This window comes from Aphelocoma coerulescens, chromosome 20, assembly GCF_041296385.1.
Source record: "Aphelocoma coerulescens isolate FSJ_1873_10779 chromosome 20, UR_Acoe_1.0, whole genome shotgun sequence".
NCBI classification, from domain to species: domain Eukaryota; kingdom Metazoa; phylum Chordata; class Aves; order Passeriformes; family Corvidae; genus Aphelocoma; species Aphelocoma coerulescens.
The window spans coordinates 12320555-12334344 of NC_091033.1; the positions used below are offsets into that span (position 1 = coordinate 12320555).

At 40.9% G+C, this 13790-nt stretch overlaps 1 protein-coding gene across 2 annotated transcripts; it reads right to left on the minus strand.

Annotated features, from left to right (window-relative positions):
* Window positions 1–562: 562 nt before the first annotated feature.
* On the minus strand, window positions 563–9573 carry ZNF831 (zinc finger protein 831). 2 transcript variants are annotated; one of them, XM_069033971.1, is made up of 5 exons: window positions 5338–9573; window positions 4694–4836; window positions 2855–3024; window positions 2576–2727; window positions 563–2291 (listed from the first exon to the last, which is right to left on the minus strand). In XM_069033971.1, the coding sequence occupies exons 1-5, from the start codon at window positions 9571–9573 to the stop codon at window positions 1428–1430; spliced, it is 5565 nt and encodes a 1854-aa protein (XP_068890072.1). In that variant the 3' UTR covers window positions 563–1427. The 2 variants fall into 2 exon arrangements, with proteins under 2 accessions (XP_068890072.1, XP_068890073.1); XM_069033972.1 differs by having other exon boundaries at window positions 2038–2176.
* Between the last annotated feature and the right edge of the window lie 4217 nt (window positions 9574–13790).

The window sequence follows — 13790 nt, forward strand, 5'->3', positions numbered from 1 at the left end:
CCTCTGTGCCTGCTGCCCTCCTGTGGTTTTTATGTTCAGCTACTTGGGAGTGAATTAAACACATCAGTAACTGATTCTTGTGCCGTTTAAAAGGTACAGAAGAGTTTGCCTGTTAGTCTTTTTTGTGAGTACACTGTGTTAAATGTGATAAATGTGAAGCTTCGTTTTTATGACCTCAAGTCTTGTAATGTTTGTAGGACATTTGTATCCAAACACACAGGAATTGCCCAGGACTTGGCATGTGGTTTAACCCTCTGAGCTGTTTGGGCATTTCTTACACGTACACATTTCTTTTTCTCAGATCATTTGTACTAGGTTTCTTTGTATGGCCTGTTTAATCTTTTACATGTGCACCACTAAAAAGCAACTCCAGATGTCCTGTGTAGGTTAATCCATGAATCCCTACGTGTGGATCACAACACAACAGTAGAAGTGTAAGTCTAGAATCTGACTATAATGTAGAAGTGGAAAGTTTTCGGTGTTCATCAGCTTAATCAAGTGAGCGAATACATTTGGTCAAATTGAAATATCTAATTATTTATTCACATAGAAACCAGTAAACTTTAGGGTTTGTAGCACAAAACTTGTTAAAAAAAGAAAATGAGCTATGCCATATAGCTTCTTTACCCTCCATAAAATGGCATCATTGCAGTTAAAACTACAATAAAAATGAAACATTCCAGATTACATTAGTTGGAGCACAATGTGACAAATATAATGAGAAAATCCTTGTCAGAAATTTTACTACAAGGAAATACCGATAGCTAACACCCATATTCTCCACCTAGAAATCAAGAACATTGGAGTAGATCTTGACATAAAAGGCACAAAACACAAAGCAAAGCATGCTTGTGTCATTTCTCACACAGAAGCATTGACATTTGTGCAACATGGGAAAAGACCAGCATTTTTCCAGACTCTTCCAATATCACAGATACCTAGGGAACAGATCTTCCCCTTAATGCCAGTGTGTCACTCCCAGTATGGAGGCAGTGACTACAAGAAAAGAGAAATATAGAGAAGGGAACACATCCGTACCCTTCCAGGAAATCTGAGCTGAGGAACTGAGGAAGTTGCTGCAGTTGTATTGTTGAAGTAACCCAATCCACTGCAGGCTTGGAGTAACACACCCACTGGCAGCCAGCACTTGTGGGAATTCTGAGACTGGCAGGAATGTTAACAGTGCTGGAAACCCGACAGGAACACAGGGTTACCTCTTGCATTTAAATGTGTGATGCCAGCCTCAAATGAGCATTTTTAAAAAAGGTTGAGTCCTTGAAAGGAAGGGCTCTTCCAAAGAGGATGTTGCCTCTGGCACAGAGGAATGGCTTTGCTGATGTTAAGATGTTTCAGAACTATGGATCAAAGATCCCTGGCATTTCCTGCTGTAACAGGCTGGCACACAAGCCCCTGGCAGCAGCCTGTTGCTATATTTCTATAACCAGCCTGTCCTCATCATCACTGCTCGTGTCATCATACTCCACCCGCGTTTGTTTCCTCATCATCTCTAAACCTCTCTTTTTATACGTCTTGGGGGGTGTTGCAGAGAAACTCTTGAACTCGGGGGATCTGAGAGTACTTGGAGGCTTTTTAAAGGTATCAGTAGCTGTTCCATGTGGCCTTCCATAGGGATTGGGCTGCAGGTGGGATCTGCTCTTGTCGGCACTTCCGTGCAGGTCCAGGAGATGCTGAGATGAATTTGCCCTCTCTGAGTGTTCTCTGCTGGGTAACTGAGCCCTCGTGACTGACTCAGGAAAAGACTCTGCTTGCAATCCAAACAAATGTGAACATCCTGGCTGGGAACTGGGAGGTGAGTTTTCTTTGGGAGGTGAATGTGTGTTTTCTTCAGTTGGAGGTTTCTCCCTTCTAGAGGCGTGGATCACTGAGTCTGACATTCCAAATATTTGGCTCTCTGACTCTACTCTCAGTTTGTTTTCCTGGCTTGCTCCTGGATGTAAGGAAAGGGGAGCAGCAGCCTCTGGATTTGTGCTGTCAGGCTGGTCACCTGTGCCTGTGTTTGTAAATTCAGGAGAGCAAGACCCAAAGGAAGCTGCCACGGGGTCACTCCGAAGGCTTGGCCGGGATTCCCCAGGCAAGGATGGCTGGAGCACGAGGGGCTGTGTCACCCAGCAGCAAATGGCCACGTCGCTGCTGAATTCCTGCAGGGACATGCCAGCTGTGGAGGAAAAGGAATGAGCTGTCACAGCTATTCCCAGAGGAGCTGTAATGTTCTGGACAGAGGCGTTTGTTCTTGGGTGTTCCCTGATTTGCCCAGAAATGTCCTGTAGGAACTAGGAGGGGAAAAAATTTACACATAAAGTTTTCAGTCCAGAGCTATTTCATCCAACTGATGCAAATTTAATTGTTATTTTAGCTAATTCTAACATCAGTAAGTTTTCATTTTATTTTAACCCCCGGAAATACCTTTAACACATTTTTCAACATTTTAAACGAGATCTGCGATACAAAATAGTTTCAACATCAACTTTAAAACAGCTGAATATAATTTGGGTTTTAATTGACTTTTTTTTTCTGTCAATAAAAAATAATACAAGAATTAAGGTACAATACCTACTTTTTTATCCATTTTGTCTTTTTGTTTAACATGGTTTCGGTTTTCAGTACGGGAAGATATTCCTGAGTTATTCTTTGCTTCTTTTTTCCTTCTGCAAAGTTGTTTGTCTGAGGTGGAATATGATGTGTCTTTTTGCTGGTGTAGATAATTTTCTATTGAAAAAAGGTTGAAGAGACTTTGAATTTAATTTTTATTCCCCCCACATGCTCGAACTTACAACATTTCTCATTATATCACTGCAATAACATCAATTTTAACACAAATATTCTAAATACTTACCTTGCATCTTGGATTGAGGAAGATGGCACTTCTTATGCTTATTAAATCGGGGGGGTTGGGATGAGCAGCCCTTTCTCAAAGCATCCAGAGCTCTGTTGGGAAAAGAGGGCCTCTTGCTCAGCCGGTTCATTTTCAGCTGAGCAAATCCATGGATGTGCCTCCCTCTGTACCTGCAGGGCCAGGGGCATTGAGGGGATAAACAAATATGGGAGATGTAAAAGCAGCCAGAGGAGAATAACACCACCTCATCAGGTGCGTTAAAGTCTAACAGCAATTTATTACTGTGAGGGAGGTGTTTGTTTATGTCAACTCAAAAAAAAAATCAGGATTTTAGGCAAGAGACCCACAACTATTTTATTTTTTTTTCCTCCCTAGGATTCATTAAATCCTTGATTTTCTAAGAGAAAAGGATTTGGGAATAACAGATCCTTTTTCCTGTATCTGGAATTTTAAAACAATATATTTCACAAAGACAGGAATCACCTGAGGTTGTGTGGTTGTTGGGTTTTTTTCTTTTTCACTTCTTGGGTGCTACTTATTCATCATCACTAAGGAGCAACATAAGGATTTCAGTTATTTAGAAAACCCACACTGAATAATCAAATTCTGCTTTATTTCCTACTCTGGCTCCATCTTTCAGTAACTCTGAATGAGTGAGACTAAAGTACATTGGAAGATCCCACCCCTAAATCTGTCACTATCCACAGAGCAAGGTGTAAATCTAAAAGGATGCACTTGTTCAGGTGTTTGGTGTATTAGAAAATTAAATTACTTTTGGTGGTTACCAGTTGCTTCAGTTACCTACTAACAGGCATAACCTGAGCTTTCAGGACACTGTACTTAATTGAATCCCTGCACTTATTTGAAATAAATAAATTTGATATAAATAAATTCTGAGACCAGCAGGAAAAAAACCACAAAAACAAAACAACATCCAAAAATCAAACCAGAAAAAAGTCCTAGAAGAATGTCACTAGGCTGGGTGACACAGACCTGAGTCTTCTGTTTCTGTTCTTATGGCCCTTCAAAATTGCAGGGCTGTTTGCTGAACTAGACATGGTGATTAAGTTACTGACACTGATTTGTCCTCAAGGGAGTAATTCTGTCTGATTTTGGTGATGAAATAGAGTAAGAGGGATGAATGCACACAATATGTGTTTCTTAATGAAGCAATTCATCAGGCATCCTGCTGCCCCACACTCCTGAAAGATTAGAGGGCAAGTGCTCCACTGATATGAATTCCCATTGAACAGGGAGGGGGAGCTGTACTGATTGAGACAATGTGCCCTTGATAGTTTTATGTTCAAATTCTTCCTGCTTTTTTATTTAAACCAAATGATCCTTTGAACTACAGATGGTTCTGTTAGTTTGTGTTTAACTTGGTATTTATTCTTCTGCCTTCTCTTGTGAATACCAGTTGAGGAAATGGATCTTCCAAGGACAAAGGGCCTTGAGCACTGCTCTGAGCTGTGATGGGATTAAAAACAGAAGCATTTTGGTTCCCTTCAAACAAAAGTAAATGCTGACAATTTTGACAGATAAGAACAATTTCTAAATCAAAGCAAGGCTCAACCAACCAGGCATCTTTCTGTGGGATATGTCTGGTTTGCTTAGAAAAGTCTGTTCCTAATAGTAAACAACAGATTGATATTTTTATAGTTTACCTTTGGGGCACTGCTGTGGTATAAGAATAGCTCTTTCTGAGAGAATTATCTTTTTTTCTCCCAATTTTATCAAGGTTGAATTTTGGGAATGACTTTTTATTTTCTGTGGAGTTTTTATACCCATTACAGCAAAATTATATCTATATCCAGTGAAACTGAAAGCCATAGTTCTTACCATTTAGGGGTGACTTTAATCCTTTTCTGTTTGTGGCTTCTCTTAAGTTTATTTGTTGAGAGTTTTTCCTTTTTGCAAGCTACTGTTTTCTTCTTTTGCTCTGAAATATTTTTGAAAGAACCACCAGGAACTGCTGAGCTTAACTGTTGAGAATATTGGGAAAAAATGAAGTACATGAAATCTGTGAATTACATTGACTGTGCGGTTGGAAATCTGTGCACTTTTTAAATACCATTGAACAGCAAAGGAGTTAAGTAGCACAACTCTGTATTTAAATTCTACTGTAAGTTAAATATTAATTTAGAATGAAAACAATTAAATACAAATGCTATTAGAGAAAAATATAAAACATCCCCATAAAGGGAAGAAAAATTAAGAAATAGAAATTTACTCTTTTCACTATCAGCATTCTGAAGTAGTCAAATGAAGAAACTTACATATTCACACAGAAGTGTATCTTTCTGATGTATCAAATGAATATAAGACTTATAAAAACATCAGTTTTAAATTCTGTATTAGCAAATGCCTGTAAATGTTCATAAATACACTTCTGATAATTATTTCATTTTTCTAGTAAGAGGGTGGGGGTGGGCTGTCAGCCAGTAACACCCTCATGAGAAAGCAAATAGGATTATTAATATTACCTCCTGCATCTGGTGTCCTTTGGAAAATGATGAAACCAACGTTTTTAAACTTGTGTTTGTTAAGCCATATGCCACATTCTTGCTAATATTTCTCATTTTGAAAATGGAAATGTCATATTTTGACAGGGTGCATTCCCTGCTGGGTTCCTTGTCACAGGTGTGCAAGGAGGGATGGGCAGAGGCTGCATTCCCACTCTGCTCTGAGGGCAGAGGGAAGCTCCTGCTCAAACAGCACCAGGTCAGCCGGGGCTCAGCACTGAGGGATGGGAAGGTGCTCTTGGAGCCTGGTACTGCAGAAGTGCCAGAGTACCAGGTCCTGTTATTGTGGGGCAGCACTGGCAATTCTTTACAGTGAGTGCTGAGAGTGTGGCAATAGAAAGTGCCAAAAGAATGGCAAAAATAAGTGGGGTTTTCTTGTGAGCTCTGGGAATGCTGTGGATCCTGCAGTGGTGGTGGGATGTCCTTAAGGATGCATGGACTTCCTGCTCTGTCCCATTCCAGGACTGTTGGCTCTGCACGCTTGCTAGAAACTGATGTCTTTATCAAAGAGTCACTTTCTGAGCAAAGATGATGTAAGGCCTTCCTCTCATCTTTGATGTCAGCAGATATGAAAAAGCCACTTGTATACACAGAAGTAAAGCATATTTTCTTCTGCAGAGTCTGTGTAGAGCAAGTACTTTTACTCATCCACTTCTCTTCTGTTTGCCTTTGATAATTTAATTTATTTTTGTTCTGTTTGTTTTTCTCATCCTCTTTTGCAATATCCTGCTGCTTGAAGATTTGGTTACGAAAGGTGTTCTCTGTTGTGGTTATGATATTTGTGGTTTCTGAGTTGACTGATGAACAGAATCCTGGAGTTTTCCAGTTTGTGTGAAGATTCCACTGAATTTCTCCTTTGCCAGCCTTTTGTCTCACTTCAGATTTTAAAGGGGACCAAACCACATCACTGGAAAGAGAACGGAGGGATGTGCTGCTGCAAGAGCAGGGTGGGGTGGTTAAGTTGTCTGTCAGAGGTCTGCAAGCTGTCATCTCCTCTTCAGGTCTAAGCAAAGATGACAGACCTGAAGTTCTCTTGTCCTGTGGCAATTTAAGGATATATTTTGGAGAGAAGGCATTTTGTTGTGGGACTGGACTTAAATGATCAGGTTGCAGATGATGACTTTTAGGAGACATATCCACAGCATTGTCATTCAGAAGTGGCACTTTTGCTCCTGTTTTTACAAGATGTGTTTTGTCATCTCCATCTGTTGCATTGTGCAAGGCAAAAGAGTTGGAATCACTTCCCCTTAATTCATATCCTAAAAATCCTGCCAGTGAAGCTTTTGAGATACCTGCAGGATGTGAAAGAAGGTTAATGTCACTGTAATTAAGAGCTTTTGTGGGAAGTTTGATTGTTTTCCTGTATTCCACATTCTCAGTACCTCCAGAGACATCATTAATTCCTGCACTTGATTTTTGCTCCTCTGCTTTACTGGAGAATTTCACTGGAGCTGTGGGAGGACACTGAGTGCCAGAGCAATGGACTCTCTCTGCTTCACTTGCTGCAGTGGTTTCTCTACTGGGACTAGGGCAGGACACTGAAATCACATTTTGTGTTTTCTCCACTTCGAATTTCAGCTTTTTCCTTTCTGATGGCAAAATGTGGGATTTCCCTGCAGTTTCTCTGTTGTTGCAATGGACCCACGGGGGCGTCAGGCCATGCTGGCCACTTTCCTTAGTCCCGTGATGGTTCCCAAAATTGTGTGAAGTGCTTTTACAGTCTAATTCAAATGCACTGGATTCTTTCCCAGGGCTTGGTTTCTCCCAGTTGCTACTCTGTACTGGCAAGCAGTCATCATTCCTCCCATTGCTGCTCAGCTGACACTCAGGATTTTGAAGCCTGAGATCACCACTGCTTGAAGCCAGCAGCGTGCTGCTGCCAGCTGTGCATTTCTCTGTGTCACTGCCACGGAGCTCTTGGGAAGTTTGGCTGGTCACAGCTTCAGCAGTTATGGAATGTGATGTCTCCATTAGGTAGGACACTCTGTCTGCAGAGGACACATTCTGCAGAACATGATTAGCATCAGCACAAGTTCCTGATTTACCTGTGGTTGAAGCTGCTGTCACAAGGGCGGAAGGACTGTCACTTGAAGAGCTCCTGCCATCTCTTTCCTCAGTAATTTCAGCGCTGCTGGCTGATTCCCTTGAATTAGGAATCAAGCTTGTAATATCTGTGATCTTATTCTCTCTCTGTTTAATTTTCTTGGCATTTTGACTGCTTTTCAATTTTTGGTAGATTTTCTTAAACGTTTCATCTCCATACATTTGCCATTTTTCTTGAGAGAACATCTTCAACTTCCTTTGATTGTGTTTCTTATTTTTAGCACTGATTACATCTCTGGCCCCAAGCTTTTTAGCCCCTTTCAACTCCTCTGACAGAGAAGAGTGATCAGCTGCATTACTTAGGGGCAAATCATCCACTGCTGTTTGTCTCACTAGAGCTCGGGGATGGCTATTAGGGAAATCCACTGAATTCGCAGCAAGATCGTTGCTAGGCAGCAAACCAGCAGTGCTTGTGTTTGCAGACTGCTTAGTTAGAGAAAGTGGTTTTGAGCAACCTGGTTTGTCAGGTACCATCCTTGCTCCCTCCACAACAGGCAAGGAGTTGCTCCGAGTAACAGGCACAGTGTCGATTGTTGTGGAGAACTGGGTAGGAACTGAATGGAAAAACATTGGCTTGCATTTCTCCAGGGGTGCAAAGGTAGATTTTGCTGAACAAAGAGAAAGATTCTTTTTCCTATTTACATCACAAGTTCTGATATCAAAATGGAAAGAGTCTTTGTATGTGTAAGGCATTGGCAGGTCAATGCTTCCCTGTTTAGAAAGGACAGTTTTTCGGGGCCTGACATTGTCTAACTGGGTATCATCCACCACACTTTTGTTGTGAGAAATAAGCTTTGAAATGTGTTCTTCCAGTCTCTTTTTCTCTAGCATCGAGGCTGTAGCTTTGTCAGCTGCCTCCGGCTTTGCAGTGCTTCCTGAGGCACACCTTGGGCCGCTGAAGGCAGTTTCATTTTCCAGTTCCGTGCTGTGCTCGTAGAGACTGTGCAAGGGGCTGGATGATGTCATCTGCTGTTCTGCACTGTCAGAGCGCGACAGATACCCCGAGTCAGTGCTCTCACACTTCTTCAGCTTGCAGTCCAAGGGTTTGTAATCCCACTGCTTCTCTGAAGAGGTTGCTTGCTGCCTTTGCAGCTGAATGTGCTTATTGGCAGTGGGAGTTCTTTGCTCCTGCATCTTCTTTCTCAGACATGGACCATTTGGCAAACCTCCTGGAGATGCTAAACTTTGAGGTTCTCTTTCAGGAACCCCCTGATTAGCCTTTGAACTGAAGGACTGATTCATTGTTTCTTGATTTTCTAAAGCAGCTGATGAAGAGCTTGTTGCTAGCAGTGAGAGCTCATGAGGTTTCTTAGTGTCTGTTGCTGCACTGGTCTCTGAACTGGGTTGTCTGATGTGTATCCCCTGGTCTTCACTGGTGCTACTCAGTGCTTTGCTGCCTTGGGGAGAGGTGGTGCTCTCTGCTGATCTCTCATTTTGCTCTGATCCCCCACTGATGTCAGAGTCTGAGGGCAGCCTGGTGTTGTTGACGTGTGTTTGGGTTCTCCTGTGTTTGTACAAGTTGCTCTGAGTTTTAAATGCAATGCCACAAGTGGTGCATGGAAAGGGCCTCTCTCCTGTGTGAGAGCGAATGTGTTTCTCAAGGACACTTGGCTTCAAACAATCTCGTCCACAGTGTTTGCAGATGTATTTCCCAGATTTTTTTGATTTTCCCGGGCTTCCTATAGATGCATTTACGCAAGAAGTTGGTGATGATAAAACTGGTAAAGTGCTGACTATGCTCAGTGTTAGACTTTGCCCAAGCTGTTTCTGGAAAACTGGCTGAGGCTGCTCCGTGCCTTCCGGAGGAACGAGCGGGCTGAGGATGAGGGGAATGTTGCCGCCGTCGAGGTGGACACAGCTCCTGCCGGTCACCAAGGGCCCGTGTGGCTGGAAGCATCCTGGCTGGACGGGCTGGAACAGCGGGATCGTCAGGGCTTTGAGGTACAGGGGCTGGGGCAGGGCCTGCCCCCGGGCAGGGTCTGAGGAGCCCCGCGAGGGCCGCAGGGAAGGGCCCGGGACGGGATCTGCTGGGGCGGCCGCGACAGCCGGCGCCTTCTGGGCCTCCATTCCAGGGGCCAGCTGCCATGTGCTCATGGATCTGCCAGGAGGGGACACAAAACAAGCAGGAGTCTGCAGGCAGCAAATAAAATACACACTTCCCACCGCTGGACTGGTAAAATTAGCAACTAAGAATATCACTAATCTTACATGCAGGCATTAAACAGACAATAATTGCTTCCTTTCCCAATTAAATTGATTCATTTTTCATTTCTCATCTAGGAGTTAAAGTTCAGTACGGTGTAAAGAACACTGAACACTACATTTAAAACCACTCTTACAACCTACAGTAAGTACCCAAAGCACTAGAAACAAATCTGAGTTTCAGATTTGCAAATGGAGGCTCTAGGCATACCAAGAATAATACAATTTTAATTTTCCGGAACCATATTCCCATTATATATTTGTATCATGCTTTTAAATTTAATTAATATTAGTAATTTTTAACACAAAAACACAGAACATTTGAGGTTAGAGGGGACCTCAGGACATCTCTAGTCCAAACACCTGCTCAAAGCACAGTCAGCACTGAGGTCAGATGAGGCTGTCAGGGTGTTACCAGTCTGGTTTTGAAAATGTCTGGGGATAAAAAACTGCACAGTTTCTTTGGGCAACTGGTTCCAAACACAGGACATTAAACATGCCTGCATATTATCTGTGCTTACCCAGTTTAAGGGAGCTAAGGCCAAACACATTGCAACAAGGGGTATAAAATGAAAATACATGAACAAAATGGAAGTCGTGTCCTTTTCTAAAAGTCAGATTTGCATAAATTTGTGCAAAGTAGAAAAGATGGTATCATAGGAAAATAGTGTGATAAATTAAAGCTGGCTTTTGTGTAGCCCAAATTAATTTGGTCTAATTAATGGAGATATTATAGTGTACTGCTTGTTTTTAGATGCTTTCAATGCCAGATGAAAACATCTTCTAAGACACAGTTTTTGAAAAAAGTGAACCTGTTCTTTTGAAATCTATCCTAATATATGCAGGGTAGGTGCTGGTCCAGACTATTTCTTATTTCACCAAATATTTGTATTGTCTCTTTTTCTTTCTTAAAAACAAAGGAGGAGGAAAGGATAGGAAACTATCAAAATAAGCAAGTTGAAAATTTTCTTTGGAAGAGCTGATAGGGGCATGAGCATAACCCCTTGTAATTACAGTTTGGATGAACATCAGGTGATCTGTGATTGTTTATTTGATTCTTGCTCAGTTATGCTCACTGTATCCACTGGCTGCTATGAATAATGGGTTGTTCTTGTGCAAACAGCCATAAAAAACCCATTTGGAATAACATAATCAGTGGCTCAATTTGAAATCTGCAATTTGTTGCTTTACTGCATAATCTCCAGTGGTGCTTCTGTAACTTCCTTGGATCATTTTAATAGGTTATCATTACTGGGAAATAGTAAAAGAATTATTTCAAAATGTGGTTTGAAATCTGTACTGGTTCCATCCCAGAAAACAACCTATAAACTGAACTGATCAGTGCACAGCAAAGTGTTAGATTTTGCTTTTTTTCTTCCTCATGAATGCTATAAATCAACCTCAGTTATCAAGCATGGAGTTTTCTTATGCACTTCTGACATTTCTATGCAGAATAATCACTTAAGTGGCTTTTTATTATAGGTAGTGACTATAATGATGAAAGAATGTTAAAAGAATATGGCTTGTTAAAGAAATTAAGTTATTATCCATATTGTGCAGTGGGGTTGCCTCTACAGAATAAAAGTGGAATTCTCTAAATTGCAAAGTGATGTTATCAACATTTCAAGTCCATTTAAGATGGTTCCTAAGCTATTCAGTCACTTTTGAATTTAAACACAGCATAAAATAAGGGATAAGATGTGAGACAATGATACAAACTAAGTATGCAGTAGTTTTTCCAAAATACTGAAGGAAAAAAGTTTTTGGGAAAAAAAATATGCTTCAAAGAACAGACTTCAAGAAAAAAAGTGAAGCCTAAATACCCAGTAGGTATAAGATCTAACAAGTACCACATCAGACACCGTGTCTGTGCTCCCCTCCCTCCCCCACAGAGAGGTGTGCAAATACACTTCCACGTATTTTACATTTCCCCCACCAGCTTGCTCCAGGGTCACAAACTCTTTCTCTCTCTGATTTCCTCCTGGCCATGCAGAGCTGATGGGCCCTTCAAGGCCACCACAGACAAATGTTTTTCATAGGAATCCTGTGGTTCCCAAGTACCAGAGGCTCTGTGTAATTTCACTTAATGCTGTTAAGTTTCTGGGGCCCAAAACACAGCCTGAGACTCATTTCAGTGTTCTGTAATGCTCTACAAAGAAAATACCTAAGTGGTGACAGAAAATTTAAAGGAAAATTTTAAATAAAGTTCAACAAGTAAACGAATGGTGATACTTAATGTACTTTTAAGAATATAACAACACATCTCTATCAGGTGTGGTAGTTTGCTGCTTTTCACAGCAAGAAAAAGTACTTCCTGAGTGAAACTGCCATGACTTGTATTCTACTGGGGCAAATACCATCAAATTTTTCACATCTGTTATTTATATACAAAAAAAGGCCACTGTTTTTCTTTGTATGTTGACAAAAATAGCTTATCTCAAATGAATTCTGCCCCAAGGCTAATTCAGGGTAGTCCTTGCCTAAAGTAGAAATTCCTCTGTTTATTATCCCCTGGGCTCTGTTACTGAGCATCCACCCAATGTTCTCAGCTGTTTGTAACTTGTGGCATTGAACTACCAGCATAAGAATTTGATCCTACTTAGATAAGGAAAATTTTCCAATAATGCAGGATTTGGCCAGCCCAAAATTTTCTAAATTGATTTCTTAAGCTATCAAAACTGGTCACTAAAATTCCATTAAATACAATTATTTTGTTCCTGGTTCAAAATTCTAACTTCAGGTACACACACCATAGGCAGGTCTGTGGAACACTGAAAAATGGAGCAGTTTCAGATAAAAAATCATTGCAGCAGAAACTGTCTTACTCATTTTATACATATGAAGTATTTTAATACAAGAGGTTGGTATAAAAAACTCATCTTAAATCAAATAAGTTCAATTTTTATAGACTTTTTCCTGAATTCCAAATACATTTTATAAAACTTGTTTCATTTTGTCAGAACTGTTATGATTTTGGACTACACAACCAAAAGATTTTTGTCTTCTGCATGGCACATGAAATGCTCTGTTAACTGCCCACCATTATTAACTCAATCAATAACTAAACACGTAAATACTTCTTTTCTGCAGTTACATATAATTTTTTGACACACCACTGAGCAAAGAATCAGTCTCTAAGCAGACACAGAGCTCAATTGCTCAATCCCCCACCTTGGTCTGCAGGTACAACCCAGAGACACGACAGAGTTACTTTATTTTTGTAACCCCACAGAAACAGGTTTTCAGCGTTCTGAACATACACAATATACTCAATTATACCAGGAGTCTTTACCTTTTTAAAAACCTTTTAGTGATCTCTACCTTAAATACCAGGGAGCAGAAGTGGAAATCTGGAAATAATTAAGTCTTTAGTCTGGAAATAATTTTACCTCACGTACCTTTGATTGAGCCAGGCATTTCAGCAATAAAAGTCTAATTTCTGTCAATACTTGATGCAAGCAGAGAGAAACGAGGACAAAGACTTGAAACAGATTAGAAGTAGGAAGTTGGGTTTTTCTTTTTTTTTTTTTTTTACATTGGTGTCACAGTAACAACCTTCAGAAAACAGGAAGAGTTGAAACAGAAGAAAATGAAGTGGCATTTCAATTTCTCTGTATCCCTTATCGCTATTTATGTCGGGAGCTCTAAACGGAATCTTCGAAACGTGGGGGGGTTTGTGCTCTGTCTTTTGTCCTGAAATACTCTGACCCAATGGTAGGGTTTTTTATTTATACTCCTAAAGGTAATTTTATTTTAACTTTACAGTAAAGGGCTCTCTTAAAATATGTTGGGAAAGAAAACAGTGGTGGAGAGAAGACACTTGCCACATATGAAGTGCTAAACTTATCCAGCGTGGGTGTTGTCCACCATCTTCTTCTAGTGGTGCCCTGTGGGACAGGAGAAAGCAGTAACCAGGTGGGAAAATGCCTCAGGAATGTTAAAAGTGTTTATGTTGTTCTCAACAAACCTCCATAAACTTGTGGAAAGCTGCAGGGAAAACAGGATAGGGCACAGTCAAGTGAAAGGGTCATTTAAAAAAGTAAACTTTATTTGGGGGCCGACTTCCTACAGAGTGCTCAGGTGACACAGTGAGCAGCACTGAGGGGTCC

What these genes read in the sequence shown, in the direction of transcription:
- ZNF831 (XM_069033971.1), bottom strand. Translation starts at nt 9,573, where the DNA reads ATGAGCACATGGCAGCTGGCCCCTGGAATGGAGGCCCAGAAGGCGCCG. An exon ending in AAGGACACCAGATGCAGGAG is followed by an intron (nt 4,837 to 5,337) that starts GTAATATTAATA and finishes TATTCTCAACAG; the next exon opens with TTAAGCTCAGCAGTTCCTGG. An exon ending in ATTAAAGTCACCCCTAAATG is followed by an intron (nt 3,025 to 4,693) that starts GTAAGAACTATG and finishes CTGGCCCTGCAG; the next exon opens with GTACAGAGGGAGGCACATCC.